The sequence below is a fragment of the Protopterus annectens genome, chromosome 7.part0 (genome assembly GCF_019279795.1).
Source record: "Protopterus annectens isolate FY-2018-M chromosome 7.part0, PAN1.0, whole genome shotgun sequence".
Classification (NCBI taxonomy): domain Eukaryota; kingdom Metazoa; phylum Chordata; order Ceratodontiformes; family Protopteridae; genus Protopterus; species Protopterus annectens.
In genome coordinates this window covers 755,782,797-755,804,253 of record NC_056739.1, presented here as the reverse complement: position 1 = coordinate 755,804,253, position 21,457 = coordinate 755,782,797, and the positions used below count along the sequence as shown (strand labels likewise).

Sequence of the window (21,457 nt, the reverse complement as noted above, 5' to 3'; positions counted from 1 at the left end):
TCACAGGAAATGTCAAGTAACTTGGCAAGGTTTAATCCGCCGAAGGGTAGTCAGATCTTACTTTATGTTCATGACATTTTGTTAGCGGCCCCCACCCTGCAGGATTGTAGGAAAGATACCGTAGCACTTCTATGATTTTTAGCCGCTGAGGGACATAAAGTAAACAAAGACAAACTGCAGCTCTGGAAAAAACAGGTGAAGTACCTAGGATATGTGATATCCAAGGAAGGTAGAACATTAGATGAGGACAGAAAAGTGGCAATCTTACAGGCACCAAAGCCTACCACCAAGAAGGAAATGATGTCCTTCTTGGGAATGACTAATTTTTGTCGAAGTTGGATTCCAAACTATGCCTTGGAATCTGCACCTCTAACTGACCTTATATACAAGACACCCATAGCAGCGCAAGATTTGTTACAATGGACATCAGAAGCAGAATCTGCTTTTGGTAAACTAAAACAATTAATAGCATCCTCTCTAGTTCTGGGATTACCAAATTATCATAAATGTTTTTTCCAGACTGTAGATTGTAAGCAGGGTTATATGACATCAGTACTAACACAACAACATGGGGATAAAGCAACGTCCCATTGCTTACTATTCATCACAGCTGGACCCAGTGGCACGGTCACTACCCACTGTGTCCAGGCAGTTGTTGCAGCTGCAATGGCGGTACAGGCATCAGCTTCAGTAGCTTTGTTCCACCCCCTCACTTTGAGGGTACCCCATGCAGTCGCAATTATCTTGTTACAAGAAAAAAGTGGCATATCTTTCCCCTGCTAGGCATCTCTCCTGCATGACTATATTGTTGAGCCAACCTTATATGACAACTGAACAATGCACGACTTTGAACCCTTCTACTCTGCTCCCAACCCCTGCAGACGGCACACCGCACCGCTGCCTGCAGGTAATCGAGCAAAAGACACTACCTAGAAAAGATCTCACAGATGTCCCCTTGGATAATGCTGAGGTGACATACTACATGGATGGCTCGTGCAAAAGGGGCCCTGCAAGACAGAACCTAGTAGGATATGCAGTAGTCTCTGATACTGAGGTTATAAAAACAAAATCTTTACCGCACCATTTATCTGCCCAGGCAGCAGAATTGATTGCCCTGACACGGGCATGTACCTTAGCGAAGGGTAAATGTGTAAACATTTTTACTGATAGCCAGTACGCTTTCTCCACTGTACATGTGTTTGCACAACAGTGGAAAAACCGGGGAATGATAACATCTACTGGCAAAACTATAAATCATGCACAATTTATTTTAGATCTTTTAGAATCTATTCAGTTACCTCAGTAGGTGGCCATTTGCAAATGTGCAGCTCACACCAAGCAACAAGATAGGATTTCAAAAGGTAATGCAAGAGCTGATACAGCTTCAAAACAAGCAGCTACAGAGGTACTTCTTTTAAATGAGGAATTACAGCCCTCTGAAACTTTGAATCTGGATATGTTAAAAACAATGCAGACACTCACTACGCAAGCTGAAAAACAGCGATGGATAAAACAGGGAGCAGTCCTCGAAAATGGGCTGTACATCTCTAAGGAAGGGAAACCAACACTACCCTCTAATTTGTTCTGTTATGCGGCATTGTTGAGCCATGGGCAGTGCCATGTCTCAACAGGGGGGATGATACAGCTGGTGAACCAAGTGTTCACAACGTATGGATTTACAAACTATTCTAAAAAATTTTGTTTAATGTGTCAGATTTGTAACAAACCCCATGCACAGGGGGCGATAAAGCCCAAGCAAGGGAGTTTTCCCACACCACCATATCCGTTTCCCACTATCTGTATGGATTTCATAGAATTGAACAAATGTGAAAATAAGAGGTATTGCCTTGTCATTATAGATATGTTTTCTAGGTGGGTGGAAGCCTTTCCAACCAAAAATCCAGATGCAGCTACAGTAGCAAAAGTACTTGTCAAGGAAATTATTCCTAGGTTCGGCATTCCAGAGAGAATCTATAGTGACAATGGTACGCACTTTGTAAATCAAACCATACAGCATCTGAGTAAGTTTTTTGGAATTTCTTTAAAAAAATCATTGTGCATATCATCCGCAGTCTGCAGGGCTGGTTGAAAGACATAATGGTATACTGAAAAGCAAACTGAGGAAATTGATAGCCGAGACAGGGAAAACCTGGCTGTACTGCTACCCCTGGCACTGTTGAACATGAGAACTGTCCCTACAGCAAAAGGACAGACTTCTTTTGAAAGGCTGTATGGGAGGGCTTATTATACACCCCAGTGGAAACCCCTCATGTCATCAGACCAGGAAGCTGATTTTACACTAGCTGAATATATGAAAAAGTTGCTGAGTTCTAAACATCTGTTTCAGTCTAATTCTGTTTCAGGTCAAAAACAAACCGAAACATCGGAGGTGACAGTGACGCCATGAGACTGGGTGTGGATCACAATCGTGAAGCGAAAGAACTGGGCTTCGCCAATGTGGGAAGGTCCCTACTAGGTGCTTCTTTCAATACCTACTGCAGTCAAAATAGCAGAGCGAGCTTCATGGATACATCTGACGCACTGCAAGTTGGTGAAGAACTTTGAGCTGGACAAAGATCTTACCTCTCCATCGGGACCCTAAGCACAAAAGTCTGACTACAAAGGGGGGGGGGGGTCAGATCAATAGGAACTGATCCGTCTCAAACCCAATGAAGCAATCACCGGTGCTAAGGTCCTATAGGGCAGAGAGTAAGATCACGTGTCCTAGGCGAAGATGACGGAAGCAAGAAAGATCCAAGTACATCTGTTTGGAAGAACCGGAGAAAACAGGAATACGAACAATCATTCCCGCAGAAATATTGCATGACCATCCTGTTAACTGTACTGGTAGCAATAATCTTTTTATTGTGGCCATTTCTTTTCTCTGCCACACAAGTAGAACAAAGTAAACGTGCCAAGTGGCACCCAAATTTCAATACTTATCAGGCTATTAAGCTATGCAGACACCCTCAATATCTCCAATTGCTGGGTCTGTGCAGCTATTCCTACTGCACATGGAGGAATATCCTTAATACAGATTCCCTTAAATATGAATCAAACCTGGCAAGCACTACTGAAGGATGCAGTGAATGTGACATCGATTAAAAAAGAGTGACCCTATTTTTACCTGAGGCAAAAAGAGGAACAGTGTGCTTTCAAAACTACGGAAAAACAGAAGTTGGAAATAGCACCTGTAATATGACAGTGATACATCATTGTACTGGGAATTCCTGCACCACGACAACTGAAGGCCAGCAATTACAGGTTGGCAATAGCAATGACTTTACTGAAAGAAAGAAAACGGTTGATGAAAATCAAATCGTGCTTAGTAAAATGTTCTGGGCTATGACCCAACAAAAGCCCGGTAACTATAAAATCAGCAACATCTCAGTCGCAATTCCTGACTGCTATTTCGTGTGCGGTGATAGAGCATATAAATGGCTACCAGGCAATTGGTCTGGAAGCTGTTTTCTGGCATATCCGATTCCAGCAATACATGTATCGACACTACCCCAGGGAAAAATTCGAAATGTTCGAGAAATCAAGAAACCCACTAATCCGGTGGGATAAGTTGATGCATCCTGGATATATCACCATGATTTAGCCCATGTGAGTGACAAAGGACTGTCGCATATGGATCAGGGTGATGACGTCATATCTTGGGCGGGCATAATACCAGCATACGGAGCAGTGAAATCGATCAGGGAGCTGAGAAAACTATCCAAACTTCTTGAAACAATGAGTAATACGACTTTTTCCGCCCTAGAATTGGTGACTGATGAACTCACAGCCATGAGGACAGTGGTGCTTCAAAATCGCATGGCTTTCGACTTCAACCTAGTGGCAAAAGGAGGGTTGTGCACTTTAATCCAGGAGGGGTGCTGTTCATTTATTCCTGACAACAAACATGAAACAGACAGCCATCTCAGAATAATTCAGCAAGTGTCGGCTATGACCAAACCAGGACCGAATCCATTGACAGACCTTTTCCAAAAATGGTTCAGGGGTTGGGGCAGCATCTTGATGAACATTCTGATTGCCATCTGTGTAGGGGTAGCCTTACTGATGGTGTGTGGATGCTGCTGCATTCCCTGTATAAAAGGACTAGTTGAAAATTTCATAGACGCTTCAATTTCAAAGACTTTATATCAGAATGTTGAGTTAGAGGTACTGATTAAAAGCTGAAGAGATACTTTCACAAGCTTGAACTGAATGACTCTCTAACTGCAAATCCCGAGTGGGAAAAGGTTAAGGGAAGAAAAACTGTTTATGCTTGTTTTGAAAGTAGAATAAAGTATTAAAAGGGGGGAAATGTTAGGAAAATGTATAACTGTAATGCAATATGTAGGCTTAGTGTATTGAAATATATAACTGCAATATGCAGGTTTAGTGCATTAAGGGTTAAAAGGAGTTAATACATTTATTCTGCTTATTCTGTGTGAAACTATGCAGCTGCTAGAAGCTCTGAAAAAAGAACAATGGATGTCTGTAAATCCACCATGGTCAGCAGAATGTGCATTGAGATCAGAACTGTACCTTGAATGTATCATATCAGAACTAGAGAAAGAATTGTGAGAAACTAAGGAAAGTTGAAACAAGCCCAAGGCCTGGTTGTTTTTCTCAAAACATGTTTTTGCAAGACAGCAATTATCTGACCATGTCAGCAGCAAATCTAATAATAGCATCTTTTTGTGAACTTGTAGAAAACTGTATAAAAACTGTAGGCTGAACTATGGAAAATCAGACAAACCTTGTAGCTACATGCGTTGTCTCCTTGCTGCAAGTAATAAAGGGTGCCCTGCTTGAACCTAACGTGTATTGATCTTTGTGTTTTCTTTTACACCATGTCATATGCCCAACTTTATAACCCTATGCTTAAGAGCTGAGGTCATCCATCAGGAATAGAACCTTAGGAAGGCAAAGCTTTGGCACCTCAGCAGTGACAACTCATACGTCAGGAATACTGCAACAGTCATTTCAGTCAGGACATCTTTTGGGATTCATACCTAACATTTCTAGGAAGCATGGCTACGCTTAAAAAGCACCTTTATGGTTATTAGCCTAGCATTCTCTAACGAATTCTGAAACAAAACCGCCAATCATTCAGTCCCTTCAGATAGGTCATTCACTAAACTACAGTTATCACTGACTCTGATAATCCACATGCTCTTTCACCTACACACTATTTTTCAAACAAGTGATTTCCTTCCCCTTTCTTCACTCTCTTCATTACCCTCCTCTGTTTCTTCTACCCTTCATCCAAAAATAAATGTGAATAATACACATGATGCGCATTTGTCAATTCCATTTTTGACTACCTTTGAAACTGCTTTTATTGGAATCATTGCAGTGTTTCAAACATCGAGTATATAGTCACATATACTGCAATAAGCTCATTATTCTGTATTCTTGTAATCTGCTTTGTTTGTAAGTGGATTTTTTTTCCCACTCTCTCTCTCTTTTTATACTCAGCAGTCTAAAAATGGTCAAATTCTGCCCTGGTTAACAAATGAAAATAAATTGTACCATGTGTTTACAGATCATTTACTTACTGTATGAAGTGAAACTAGTAATGATGAATGCAGTTCTGTTGTGGCTTTCTAAAACATTTACAGGTATTTAAATCTTCCAAAAACAGTTTAACATTTTAGAACAGCACAGACAAAACCTAAAATGAGCACCATGGCTAATGCCAAACCAAACAAAAATATATTCAAATGCATACTGTACATTTAGGAACATCTTTGTTAAACAAAATGAAATAATCACATATAAAAAAACTGTAACAAAATAACAGGAGAGAATGTAATGTAGCACTATGACTTAATGAAAGGGAAGCCAATGGATGCCTGTACGAGTAGTTATCACACTGCCAAATCTTAACACTTGCATTACTTACTTCATAATGGGTGAGAGTGCATTTGGACCCACTACTGGTAGACATTCATTCAGGGAACAACAGCGCATAACACAAGTTCCACATCATTCAAAATGTTAACAAAACATACATATACAGTAAGGAAAATGGCGATCAAGGAATAAATGTGAACTTGGGTAAACTGAGAGGTGACTGCAAAGGTCTGTGTAAACAGGATGGAATAAAGTATGTGATACTAGGACAATTCAGGGGTGGAGAACTATACACCTTACTACTGTCTACTTACTAATAAGTCATTTTTTTCTTCTTAAACATCTGCTCCTTACACACCTCCAATTTAGAACATGCTTATCATCATGTGTTCAGATTTGCCTCTGATCACATCCATAAACTCTCACCATTGTGTATTTCTCAGATCAATTAGCTCAGATTTCAAAATATACCATTATCCAACCTTAAGACAGCTCATTCCACATTCCATCATCCAAACAAATAACCATCATTAAAGTCAATCACTCCACCTCCCACAACCCCCACAAACTTTCTCCTTTAGGTACCACTGCAGCGCACAAATACGAGGAAGAAATGGTACGTCTTCTTGTGCATGGAAATGGTACTGTGTCTCACTACTACACTTTTCTGCTCCCTATTAAGTAAACTAGCTATGCTACTCCTAACACACACACACACACACACACACACACACACACACACACACACACACACACACACACACACACACACACACACACACACACAATGCCCCCACCACCTAAATGGCTACTCTCAGAAGACTAACTCAGTATCTGTGTAACTATTTATTACCTGCTTTACATATACCAACACACTTTCTTCTCCTCACCACAAAAAGAAACTGACAATCCACTATACCTAGCTGTACTGCTATCATAATCAGGGACCCACAATGCAACATGGAATACACATCACAAAGCAAACTATATCTAGTGAATGACTATCATTCCTTGACAGATGCAACTAAAACAAAGACAAAATCTACTCCATCAGTTTCCCAGATTTATAGCAAGCTATGTAAAAAAACAACTTTAATCACATGTTCTACAAGCAGCCTTTTACCAAACAGTGAACACCTTCTAAAATGCTAATACTTACAGTTTTATTTGTACGGCATAAGTATTCGACTTCCTACAAGCACTCTTTACCCTAGAACAGATCAATATATGCATTGTCACAGACAACCAATTCAAGACCAGCAAAAGCACTAAACCACTGTTGGGTTTCAATGCCTTTCACACATTCAGGCCCGCCATATTAGACAGGCCCACCACATTAGACAATTGCATTAAAGGTGGCAATGTCTTCATATTCTTAAAAAAATCCCCTCCAGACTGAAACAGAAAACCTGAAACTCCTCCACAAACAGCTTAGTATTAACAAAAAACCCTGATCATATCAGGATCACCTCTATGTCTTCCTTAGCCCATACTTCCTACCCAACAAGTATGGCACCCTATGCAATAAGCCAAAACACCAACCTCCTAGGAGACTTCAACTACTCTTCCATTAACTGGTATACTAGTACATCCTTAAACATGTATGCTCCAAAATTTCTTGATTTCATCAATACAAACTCTCTGGACCAGTTAGTCCACACTCCTACCACAGGCAATATAATCCTGGATTTGGTCCTTAACAAAATGAGACAGCTTTGCTCCCCACCAATTTTAACTTCCTCCCTGGTCAAATCAGACAAAAAAAAAATCACAAATGTATAAGGTTTGAAGCAACTTCCAATACCTCGGTATTCAGATATTATGCAAAGACTAATAAACCAAAAACTAAGTGATGACCCAGAAAAATTCAAAGTCCCTTCCATCTTGGAGACCCCATTGCTTAGACAGAATTCTTTATTGCCAAATCTTACACACATGAAAATAGTTACATACATATATTTTCCCCCCATCAGAAACTGATACAATGCCAAATGGCAAATTCAAAAATAAACCCCTGTGGTGGAACCCTAATATAAACTGGTTCCATAATAAAAGAAAAAAAAAAAAATCACTGCATGCAAAAATATAATCTAACTTTTAAGATGCCAAAAATATTCTTACGAAAGTAAACAAGGCGCTCCATACTCTGATTATATAAACCAATGCCACATATGAGTGGAAAATGCCTTCTTTGACTGTGTTAGAAAGCTCATCATAATGGCCAGCACTGTGAACAGCTGATAATAAATTATTCCACATACTTGGACCTAAAGGACACTACTAGCAGACAAATGTAGTTAAAAATGTCACCCCTCTCCTCCAATATTCTCAGATCACATACCTGTATCTATACAACTAACCCCCCCCCCCCAAAAAAAAAAGCAAGTCTTCAAGGAATTATCTACGGCCAAGAACACTAGTATGGACTCAGTTGACATACTAAGCTGCCTACTGGTTAGCCTGAAATATAACTTTTCAGACCAGCTACAGAGAGTATTCAATTTCAGCCTCAAAACAGGCTTTGTGCTGGATGAATAGAGGACAGCAACCGTCAATCCATTGTACAAAGGTGGAGCTTTAGTGGTCCCAGGTAATTACAGTTCCATAAGCTTGTACAAGCCTTATATGTAAGGCTACGGAGATCATTATGAAATTAACAAATACAAACATAGGTAAACTACAGGATCTCATTTAAAACCAGCTTAGGCTCATGAAATGCAGATTCTGCCCACTTAATCTGGTTGATGTGTTTGAATAAGTTATTGCAGCAGTGGATGGGTATAAATCAGCACACCACATATCTAGATCTCAAAAAGGAATTCAACACCATCCTATACCAAAATATCATATATAAACTCTCCAAGTTAAATGCAAATCCCTATGTAACTTGGATAGCAAAGTGGATTACAAAAAGAACCCAGGAAGTTAGGTTGAGCAGCTCTACCTTCACCAAAATACCTGTAACTGGTAGTGTACCCCAGCGATTAGTCCTCGCGTCACTCCTATTTAGCATTTACTTCTTAAATGTCAAAGCTAATGTTAAGAGTTTGTGACTGACCAAGCTGGAACTATAAAAACTCTCCAGAGGCCACCATGATCTTCCAAGATGGCCCCAAACAACAGTTGGAGTCAAAGCCATGGAATGAAACTAAATGTCAAAGTAATATACAACCATATCACTTAACAAGCATGATTCCCCTTCTATCACAATGACAATAAACCCCTGAAAACTGACCCCGTAAATGAGGGATGTGGGAACTTATTCCAAGAATGAACATTTCTTTGATCATCATGTATTTATTATTGCAAGATGTACTTTTTCATTTCACAACTTACATCTAAAGATATAGCTTCAAAGTCCAGGGATGTCACCATTCCACTGCACATGGCACTCATTAAACCTATCATTAAGTATAATGCCATGTTTAATATGTATTTGTACAAACTGTAATTACCACAATGAAAAATCAACAGCCTAAATCATAAAAGCGATGTTAACCGTCTCAAAGCCTTGTCCTTTTCCTCTCTGCCATACAGGCCAGTGAGAGGTGGCCTCTGCCTCATTTGGAGTGCCTCAACAGACCCTTCCTGTTAGACCTACTACACATTCACAAGTCCAACGGTGGAATATAAATACCTGTTCAAGGGATCTCAATTTCTTCTGCATCATCAGCAAAACATGTTGGAGGGATATGCATGTACCTCATATAATTTCGCTTCTATAAGAACAGTATTCCATTCCACATAAAATAACGTTCTTCTCTTGCCCTATTCAAACGTAATTAGAATGAATCAACAAGTAAAGCACATTTTTGTACCTACCATAAATGTAGATGTTTGAGTGTTTTTACTGCTGCAGTCATTACACTTGGGTTATGCTGCCGTCAGGCGGTCCCGCAGTCGGCCAGAGTTCCAAAGTCTTGGTCCGGCGTCGGTTGCTGTTGCTTCTTCCCTGACGTCAGTGCGCCAGGGGTATACAAGATGCAGCTGACGCCATTTTCTTCAGTTTTTCTTGCCCCAGATGTCAGGTGCCCCCAAATAGGTAGGCAATACATATTGCTAATAAAACATACAATAAAGGTAAAAACAAAACCTTCAGTTACCAGCAAATACACCACATAGGTAGTATAGGGTTGAAAGGTACAGATAAGTCCCAGCTAAGAAAGAGGGGATGGCGGGTGGGTAACCTGGACTGCAGCAGTGAAGACACTTGAACATTTACATTTATGGTAGGTACAAAACTGTACTATGTTCATCATGTTTCACTGCTGCAGTCATTACACTTGGGTTGAATCCCAAAGCTGAGTTAGGGTGACTGGTTCTATAGAGGATTTGGGGTGGCTATGAGGCCCTGCAGCACTGCAGTGGCAAAGCCAGCTCTGGATCTAGAATAAAGAGGCAAGTGATAATGCTTGATAAAGGTGTGCACTGAACTCCAAGTTGCAGCTTCCAAGATATCTTTGGTAGGTACTCCTCTAAGGTAGGCAGTTGAAGTGGCTGTTGCCCTGGTGGAATGTGGCCTAATGTTACTAGGTACAGTTTTCCCATGCTGTGTGTAGTAGAACCGGATACAGTGTCCTATTCACTTTGAAATGGTCTGCTTTGAAATAGCCTTTCCCTGTGATCCTGCAGCATATGCTACAAACAATTGCTCAATTTTTCTCAAGTAGAAACGTAATTGCCTGTGTATGTCCAAGGAATGCAGAAGTCTCTCCTCTTTACTCTGGGGATTTGGATAAAATGTTGGCAAGTGAATAGTTTGGTTAAGAGCCACACTGGATACCACCTTAGGCATAAATGAAGGGTTTGTTCTTAAAGAAACCCTGTCTTGATGAAAAATGATGAAAGGCTCCACTGCCGGCTCCACTGCCATTAGTAATCTTCATGCTGAGGTTATTGCCAGAAGCAGAGCAGTTTTCCATGATAAATATTTTAATTCTGCTGAATTGGCTGTCTCAAAAGGAGGTAAAGTTAGTTTTTCCAAGACAAAATTGAGGTCCCAAGTTGGTGTTGGTGCTCTCCGGGGCGGTCTTATGTTTTTAGCCCCCTCTGAGGTACTGTTTTAGCAATGGATGAGAGAAAATAGGAGGATCTGTGTTGTAATGAGCCGAGATGGCAGAGGCGTGGATCTTAATGGATGAAAAGGATAGTCCTTTGTCCAGCATCTCAGTTAAGTATTGTAATATCTGAGGAATATTTGGGACAAGAGGGTCAAAGCTTTGAGCCTGGTTCCAGGCACAGAATCTCTTCCACTTTTCTGAATAAGATTTGCTGGTGCTAGCCTCCTGGCCTCCAAAATGACATCCATAACAGCTTTAGAGAGAGGTGTTGTCTGCTTGACTAATGAATCTGCCATGCAGCCAGGTTTAAGGTTTTGAGCTGACTGTGCAGGATCTGATTGTTTTGAGTCAGAAGGTGCGGAGTTTGAGGTAAAATCCATGGTGGGCCTTGAGCTAAGTTCTTTAAGATTGGGTACCAGTGCTGGATCATCTGTGGTTTTTCTCGTCTGGCTTTTAGGAGTACCTTTGAAAGGAGAGGCAGTGGTGGGAAGGCATAAACTGTTAGGTTTTTCCAGCTGAACGAGAGAGCATCCACCTTCCATGCTGGTGTGTGATAAGTCCTTGTGCAGAATTTTTGTAGTTGGCAATTCATTGGGGAGGCAAAGAGATCTATGTCTGGGCACCCCCATTTTTGCGTTATCATGCTGAATACTTGTGGATTTAATTTCCACTCGTGAGGATCCATGATGATTCTGCTTAAGTCGTCTGCCAGAGTGTTTTTCTTTCCTGGCAGGAATTGTGCTTGTAGATGAACTTGATAGGTTAGAGCCATGTTCCACAAGGTCATGACTTGTCTGCATAGGGGATAAGAATGAGTGCCCCCTTGCTTGTTTATGTACCACATAACTGTGGTGTTGTCTGTCTTTAATAGTAGTTGTCCTGGATGCAGAAGGTCCTTGAAAGCTGTTAGGGCATTTTGTACAGCCAACATCTCTTTTTGATTGATGTGTAGATGCATTTGGTCTGCGGTCCACTTGCCCTGAATACATTTTCCTGCCATGTGTGCTCCCCAGGCGTAATCCGAAGCATCTATTGTTAGTGTCTGCCTGGCTGTGGGTAGAGTGAAAGGCTGTCCCTTGTTGAGGTGACATGCCTGTGCCCACCATCGAAACTCCTGTTGTAGGCAGGTAATTAGTGGTATTACTGCTTCCAAACTGTGACAGTGTTGAGTCCAAACACTTTTTAGGTACCATTGTAATTTCCTCATATGCAGTCTGGCATATGGAATTAGTAGTATGCAGGATGCCATGAATCCCAAGGCCTGCAGAATTTTTCTTGCAGGGAGTTGGGTTTTTGTTGCCATCAACTGAAAGCACTGAGTCAGTTGTCCTTGCTTGTCTGGCGTGAGATAAGCCATCTGGGCCGTTGTATTTAAGCTGGCAACCAGGAATATTATCTCTTGTGAGGGCACTAGCTTTGACTTCTTTTCATTTACTGTGTACCCTAGGCAAATTGGCAACCTTTTTACAAACGCCAGATGCTTTAGAGGAATGTCCTTGCTCTCTGCTTGAATAAAGTAGTCGTCCAGGTATGGATATATTTGAATTCCTTTTTGTCTGCAAAATGCAATTACTGGTGCCAGGCACTTTGTGAAGACCCTGGGCTCCGTAGATAAGCCAAAGGGCAGTGCAGAGAATTGGTAATGCACTGAACCAGCTATGAATCGGAGGTATCTTCTGCAATTTTGTCTGATAGGGACATGCAGGCATGCCTCTGAGGTCCAAAGTAACAAGCCAAGCCTTCTTGCCCATCATGGGAAGAAGCTGCTGTAGTGTCAATATTTTGAATTTCGGAACATCCAGGTAAAAATTTAGAGTAGAAATGTCTAGTATGGGTCTCCAGGCTTTGTCCTTTCTGGGGACTAGGAAAAATCCTTGTCCTTGTTCCTGTTGTGGCACTTTTTGAATAGCTCTCATGTCCATGAGGGCTGTAATTTGTTTTTGTGCCTCTGCCCATTGATTTTGTGGCAGGTCTGGCATTCCTTTTAGCCTTGGTAGAGTGTGAAAGTGGAACCTGTAACCCTGAGGCACAATATTCAGAACCCATTTGTCTTGGGTGATTATATGCCAAGTGCTAGTTTTCCCCCCTAAGGGAGCTGCCTAAAGGTAAGTGCTTGGCATTCGAAGGGGGAAGTCATCGGGACTGTTTCCTGTAAGGTTGTGACTTGTCTCACCTCCTTTTGGGGTTGAAGTACCCCACTGTCGTGGTCTGTAAGAGCCTTGGGGCTGAGATCTGCCTCTTGGGTGTCTGTATCTGCCTCTTTGAGGTCTGTCCGACACTGGAAAGGACCAACTCTTTGAAGGCCAATTTCTGCTAAATCGAGGTGGCTGTACCTGTAAGAAATCCTTCACTGTTTGCATAGATTTTGCCTTATCCTCCATTTTCTTTAATACCTCTTCTGCCTTAACACCAAATAAAATATCCTGCTGTAAAGGAGCATCCAATAATTTAGCCTCAACATGATCAGGTAAACCTTGTTCTTTTAACCAAGCATGCCTTCGAATCACAGATCCTGTAACTGCTGCTCTACAAGAAGCCTCTAATGAATCAAAACCACATTGCAGAGTATGTTTTCTCACTTGTTCAGCTGCATGCAATAAATCCTGCATTTCCTTATAGTCAGGATGTTCTGAACTTGTAATCATTTTCTGTTCTAACAGAGACAATAAATATTGTTGGTATTTAAGCATGTGAAACTGGCAATTTAAAGCTCTCACTGCTAAAGTTGCAGAAGTGTAAACTTTCTTCCCCCTGCTAAAGTTGCAGAAGTGTAAACTTTCTTCCCCCATCTGTCTAATGCTCTAGAATCCCTGTCAGTGGGAACTGGATTCTTAGCCTTGGAAGCCTTTACCCCTTTGGTACCCTGGGAAATAGTTTTGGGGTCAGCAACAGGGTTTTTATAAAGAAATTTGTGAGAGTCAGGGACTCTGTAGTACCTGTCTGTCTTGACTGGAGCAGGGGGCAAAGAATCAGGATTTAAACTGATTCAGAAAACACATCATCCACAATATCTAACACTGGCGGAATAGCAAGGGGTCTGTGCTGAGGTAATAAAAGAAAGTCACTGAGCCTTTTCTTGGATTCTGAGTAATCCTGGCCCTCCCAATGGAAATGCTCCCTCATAGTATGTAAAGTTTCCCCAAAAGAATAATCCTCAGGAGGAGAGGCTGAAGGAATTGATTCTTCAGCATCAGAGTCCTCACAGGTGGGTAAAGAGTATCCCTGGTCTGAAGAGGAATCAGAAGAACTGAAAACCTGGTCAGAGGACTCAGTCTGTATCCTGCCTAGGCCTTTTATCAGGAGGGGGATGGGTACCCCTGATCAGAGTAATTAAGTCTTTGGCCATTTTGCGCATCTGTTTTTTTAGGCACGGAGGCCTGTCCAGGTGAATGCTGTACTTGCTTCTTTGCCTTTAATGGAGTTTTAGACTTGGCTATAGTTTTTATGGTAAACTGTGAAGGTCTGAAAATAACCTCAAAAGCCAATGCCTGCTCAGCGTCTCCGGATCCATCTGATGGGTTAGTTTCCATAGGCCCAACACCTTGAGTATCCAGAGGCCTAGACATCTCCACGTGGGGGTCGGAGGCGGCCTGTGGCTCTGAGGTAGCGGGTGACAGGGGCTGCGAAAGCGCCTCACTGAGAACCGGCGACTGGCCTAGAAGAGGCTTCATCATCAGTTTTGGGCCTTGGATGCCTGTCCTTATCCTTGTCTTTGCGTTTATTGTGTATTCCGGTTGTCGGTTGTTCCAACGGCATGGTATAATTAAACCTTCGGCCAAAGTAATGGCAAGCAAAATAAAACCAACGTTTAATAGTGCGTTTGTTAAATCTAGCACAAAACCGACAACTAGTGACGTCGTGGTCTGGGCCAAGGCATGGAATACAGTAAGAATGAAAATCCTTATGAGGTATTTGTTTCCCACAAGAAATACAATTATTAACTTTTACTGACATCGGTCGGAGGCAAGTAAAAGTTTCCCCAATGGGGTAGTTAGCTTTATTGAAGACTTCGGTTCTGAAATTAGAATTGAAAATCTCAGGAGTCGGCCGACCGGCACTTGCGAACTGCTTTTGCTTCGGGCACCACGCGGCAAGAAAGACTGAAGAAAATGGCGTTGGCTGCATCTTATATACCCCTGGCGCACTGACGTCAGGGAAGAAGCGACAGCAACCGACGCCGGACCAAGACTTTGGAACTCTGGCCGACTGCGGGACCGCCTGATGGCAGGATAACCCAAGTGTAATGACTGCAGCAGTGAAACACGATGAACATCTGCAAACTCACTCCCCCTGTGTAACTGCCCTGTCCATCACGGAAAGGAGCAACATGTAAATGTTCCAACATATCCTTCTTCTGCCAGTCAACAGGTTCTTTGTACACAAAATAAGAGCTTAAACTACTGTGGAAATGCAAGGCTACATTTCTTAAACTCCTCACAGATCAAAAGTCTAGTAAATACCTATGAACCCATGACTTTAAAACACAATCTGCTGATTTAAGAAACAAGTGCTGACTGTAACCCTTCTGATGAAAATAAGTTCCAGTTTTGTAACATAAAAGAAAGTTTCTATACTAAAACATACCATGAATCTCATACTATCATATATGTTTTATGGAGTTCCTTACCTCCTCTTTTGAAATACCAGCCTGTTTCTTCCGATTCCACTCACTGTAATGTAGACATGTTCCATTTCGATCAAATATGAACAAGTTGTGAACTGTCATCTACAACAAGAGTATCAAGTTGAACAACTCCATTTTTATGGAGACTTTAGATCACAATAAAAAAAATTTAAAACAATGAGGAGCACAGCAAACCATGAAGGGCTGTTATAATCAAGTCTTTACTGTATATGGCCCCTCTGATTTACAACCCCCCCTTATTAAAATTACTACAACATGCGGACTGGAGAGGGTAATGAGGGGATGCTACCCCTCTTGCAAAAAGTATTATGGAAATACAATCTGTAGAAAGGAAACTGTCCACTGTTTAAAAACTGCAAAGCCAGCTTTACTGCAAGTTGCATAAAATGTAAAAGTTGATTTGCCTGGGGTTGGCAGAATTACTTACAGCCTTGGCTTGCTTGAGGTGGAATTATAAAAAGTTACTTACAGCCCTTAATCATATAAAGGGATAAAGGCATTAATTAAGAATGCTGGTCCATGCTTGCTTAACACACAAACACTTAAGAAAGATAGATCACTGTACATCAAATGCATCACTGCACCTTAACACTTGGCAGTCTCAAGAAACTTTATCATGATGGTGATGACATTTAACCAAGTAACTTTCTTGTACAAACTGGTGACTGTTTTCTGTCATGCTGAGCAAATCACTTAAATGGGGTAGCACTGTTTGGGGGGATTAAAGGAGTTCCAGCCTTCTCATAAAAGATAACATGAAATAGATGTTATGCTAATATACCAGCAGTCAGGGACACCCTTTGCATTAAGGGATGCCCTCTCCATGACATCTCACACCTTGTGTATAGCAGCAGTGATGAGACACCCTCTGCATTACTCTCACACCTGGTGTATAGCAGCAGTGAGGGACACCACCTTGGTTACAGCAGAAGCGAGGGACACCCTCTGCATTACTCTAACAACTTATGTTTGTCATCAAGTAGCTCATTCGTGCCCCACTTGCCCTGTCAATAGGGCAAGTGTTGACTTAGTGGGGACCATCATTCAGACAACAAAAATAAGTGGTTGGAGTTTTTAACCTTGCCACTCTCCATTTCTCTGTGGAAAGGGGCTGTACAGTGGGGCGGATTGCATTGGTTGTGCTTCACTTCCACAAGGGACATTAAACAACAAATAGCCTGAAGGAAGGGAAGTGGTTTCCCCAGTCTCCACCAGGAAAATCACACACTCTTGTACGCTCCCAGAGTCTCTTCAACCACCCCCTTCCCTCCTTCTCCACTGCCCAGAAGAGGCAAGTGGGTCATGCCCCTTTACTCATCTGCCTTCCTGACTCCTCCTTTATTGGGGTTGCTAGTCAAATTCCAGTTGCCTGGGTTACAGTTATGGCTCCACCCCACCACATCACAGATCCAGTGTTTGTTAATAGTTCATGATACTTTTACAAATAGTGGTTGCAACCATATACCACCCCTTAAGTGAGGGCAAAAGATGGCACTACTATCCAAACATATAAAGTACTTCTAGGGCAAACAAAATGACAAGTAAATTTTAGCATATCACAAATCCCACCAAAGTGTGACATCAAACTTCCTGGACATTACAGTACAGTACTTTGGCAGCAGCAGATCCTTCCCAATGCATTCAAGTCCACCATATGAATTTTTTAATTGAGGATTGAATCTCTAATCCCCAATATTAAATTTACACTAAATAAAATTTAAAAGAACTTTCTGTTTACATACAGAAGCAAGTCATTGAAAAAGTAAATACAAAATTAAAACTTTTTTTTACTGGACACTTTCTCAAACCAATCTGTCATTTCTGACCAAGGGTATGGATTTGCTGACTTTTATTTTTGTTTTTTTGCTAAATAATTAGTAGCACAGTGTATACCAGTTTCTTGATTTAAATGTCAGAACAGCACAGCAGTGAATACAGTGGGTATTAAGAACCACAGTTACAGTAAGGTAAGGAAAAACTGCATGGGGGCAATTACACATTTACTTATTGACATCTGATTACTGGGTAAGTCTGACTAGGTTGGAGCCCATTTTCAGCGGAGGCTTAGGGAGAAAACCTACAAAGTATTACAAAACATTTTTAGAGCAATATTTTTACAATCTTCAAATACAGTTGAAATAATTATACCAAATTAGACATAATATGAATACATTGGTTAAGAATAGATACAAGTTATACGGCAATGATTTAAAAGAGAAATTTTAGCCATTTTATGGAGAAATTAAAGGAAAGTTAGTATAATGCAAATAGGAATTGCAATACAAAGTGAAAGAAAGGTAGGCTTATGGTACATTTAAACTGAAAGCCGGGGAGAGAAATTGATAGAAGTAAGGAAGCGAGTAAAGAAGGGAAAGAGTAAGGAGATGTAAGATATCTGTTCACGTTTGAGGACATGCTTAACACCAGGATAAACTAAGAACAAACCAGCTTTTGGCTTCAAAGGCTTTCAGAAAGGTTTTGAAGGATGGGAAGGAGGGTACTGACCTGATGGATAGAGGTAAGGAGTTTCAGGCCTTAGCAACATGGTACGAGTACAGACAAGGCCCAGTAGATTTGAAAGGTTTGTGGACAGACAAGAGTTAAACGAAAAGTAATAGTCTAGATGTGAATGGAAAGGTCGCTCCAACAAAATGATGGTTTTGTTTAAAAAAAAAAGTTAAAAACAGTACAACAGACAAGAAAAGCTAAAAACAAAACACAAAAATTAAAGCACTTTTCATCCCAATGAACAACGGAACTTCATCAGAATGGGGAAGCCAATACATCACTTCCTTTTATACTCCAACCCATTAGTTAACATCCTTAGTTAGTACTAACTGAAGGAAGTGGTAATGAATGCAAGTCTTTCATGAACACATATTATTATTTACTTATTTATTTGACATTCACTGACGGGGATAGTCTGACTGAGCTTGCACGCTTTTTCAGAGGAGGTCCAGGGAGAAATGCTCCACAGTACAGATTACACAAATAAAATATTCAACAGTAAAAAATATGCAAGTAAATTATTCCAGATTATCCAAGGAAAAATTGATTTAAAAAACAACAATTAAGAATTACATTTTAAAAACATGTTGGTGAGTGTGAAAAAATGCATTCATACATACCCTAACAAACACCATAACACAATTCAATAAAAATATACATTCAAAATGATTGAATAATAAATATGAATGGAAATTTTATTGTTCATTCATTTACCAAATTCCGATGCATGAAAAATTGATTAGCAAGTTCAGAAGGTTCATAATTTCGCAGCTCTCAGTCTTACAACTGGCTGAATAGATACATGTTCATCGAGACCTGGGGGGGGGGGGGGGTGATCATATTCAGTCTTAACTGCAATAGTAATTCCTTGCATTCTAGTCTTGTTTTCCATTCACCTCCTTCGGGGTTCCTACTTTTTCTAATGCATCAAATTTGAAAGCCTTAAAGTTAGCACATGTTAAAATATGTTTGAAGTCACCATTCAGATTCCCTTTCTGAATGTCATATATACGTATTCATATATTCTCTTTAACGTCCGCTCAGTTTTTCCTACATAAAAAAACTGGGACAATTCGAACAGACAACCACTTGTACTAACTCCAAAGATAGAGACCAATGAAGCCAAACCATTCTCAAGTCTTACACTATCTAATTTAAAGATAAAGGGACATTGTCTACAAGAACCACTTTCACAATATTTTTAACCTCACTGTGAATGGACTTTGGTGGCATTTTTTTTTTTTTAGAATATCCACGTCTCTAACATTGGGGACTGTTTCGAAAATGAAACTAGGTTTTGATGCCTAAAATGTTATAAATATTGGGGCTGGTTTTAAATATATTCCAGTTGTTGTTAATTATGCCTTTAACCTGATGAGACCAAATCACTATACTCTATAACCAAGGTCCTCTCATAAGGTCGAAACCTTTCATCAAGTTCATTGTTCGAGTTATGCTTCTCTTTGTTATTAGTCGTATCGTCGGAACTGGTAATACATGTGTCAAGAAAGTTGATGCAATGTTTTTCAATATTGCATGTGAATTTTAAAAAGCTAGTAAGACAAAATTTAAATAATCAATAAAAGGAATAATTTCTTCCTTGGGACCATCTCATAACACAAAATGTCATCAGAGTATCTGAAGCGTACCTTACATAGTATTTGGATGTAAAAACATGTCATTTTTCCTAAGTAAGGAGCAACAAGTTGGCATAAACAGGGGCACATGATACACTCACTGCTTTCCCCCCATACTCATTTAAAATTTTCACCCTCAAAGAAAATAAAATTGTTGTTGAGTACCAAAGACATCAATTTCATAACTAACTTGATCATATCTGTTGAAAGTACTTCAGGGCTTGCATAATGGTTAGGACAGAAGGTACAGGGTTTGATTCTCAATCTTTGAAGGGAAGTTGGCCAGGCTTAAAATGGCCCACAAAGGTACAGTGGATATAAAACATGTATAAACCCCTGTTAAAATGCCAGTTTTTTGTGATAGAAAAAAATTAGACCACAATAAATCATTTCAAAACTTTTCCTACCTTTAATGTGACCTATAACCTGTAGAATTCAATTGAAAAACAAACAAATCTGTTAGGGGGAAAATATAAAAAATAAAAAAAAAATGTACAATAAGCTGGTTGCATGAGTGTGCACACGCTTAAACAAATACTTTGTTGAAGCACCTTTTGATTTAAATTGTACAGGTTATAGGTCACATTAAAAGGTGGGAAAAGTTTTGAAATGATTTATTGTGGTCTCATTTTTTATATCACAAAAACATGGCATTTTAACAGGGGTGTATACACTTTTTATGTCCACTGTAGCTAGCCTAGTACTTACCTATAAGTCAATCAAATGGTCATTGAAAAATTGAAAGCCTTCACCATTGGAAATATTACTAAAAAGAACAATGACATAAATGGTCACAAAATACATATCAGAGGACCATATCCCAGGGGTTAACTTTGCCAGGAAGTCCCCGGAGTTTTTCAACAAATGTGTGCAATCTTGGATAACAGTTTTGAGTACTCTATTGATGAATATGGCTAAAGGATAAGTGTTCCTGTTTTGTGTCACTACAATGGGTCTGAAAGGAGGATTCAAAAAACTTTTGTGAATCCTGGGAATAACAAAAATTGTGGGGATAACTGGTTTATTAATTTAAATATTGCATGCCACTGAGGAAATCATACCATTAAACAATTGTTCTAAACATAAATCTATATTGTGGTAGGCAATATTAACTTTGTTTCTAGAAACTGATGCACAACTGTATGAATTGTACAAAATATCAAACATGGTACTCTTAGTCAATGCTATCAAATATTCCTGTGCCCCCACCTTTACCCGGTTTCATAATCCGGATATATCTATCTTCCCTAAGGGATTCAAGTAGCAAGTGTTGTTTGGCACTTGAATTATACCTTTTGCAATTTTTTTTGAAAGTGGTTATTGGAAACCAGTTTGTAAAGGTCAGCAGTACAAGCTGTTTCAATGGCCTGTATTAATGGGCGGAAAGCTGGACTGAACAGACTTTTCTTTATCATAATGTTAGTATTGTTTGATTTGTCCATACTTTTTTCATTCATTTTGGAAAACAGTAGGGCAAGATTCAAATTTCTAGTGTTCTACTATGGAATCTGTTAAGTTAAAAGGTTAACAAGTAATGACTGTCACCTTTAGCAAAAAGTGAAAAAAATGTTCCTTAGTGACTGTCAAATGACTGTAACTGAAGATGTTCTAACCACTGTAAGAAATCATAATACCATCAGTTCCTGCTATGGTTACCATTTTCTGCTTCTCCCCCTCTTGTGGCCTTTGTTCTGGTCCAAGTGGTCCTTGTGTTTCCAATTGTTGTGGTGGAAATTTCCACTTCAGCTCGTGTTCTG

The 21,457-nt window shown here is 40.1% G+C and overlaps 1 protein-coding gene across 1 annotated transcript in view; it reads right to left on the bottom strand.

Moving 5' to 3' along the window:
* The window catches only part of TRAPPC1 (trafficking protein particle complex subunit 1), a 212,248-nt gene that overhangs the window by 148,647 nt on the left and 42,144 nt on the right, over positions 1–21,457 (bottom strand). The window contains exon 2 of the mRNA XM_044077287.1: positions 15,538–15,636. Within this exon, the coding sequence (XP_043933222.1) occupies positions 15,538–15,636 (99 nt within the window). The remainder of the gene's footprint in view (positions 1–15,537; positions 15,637–21,457) is intronic.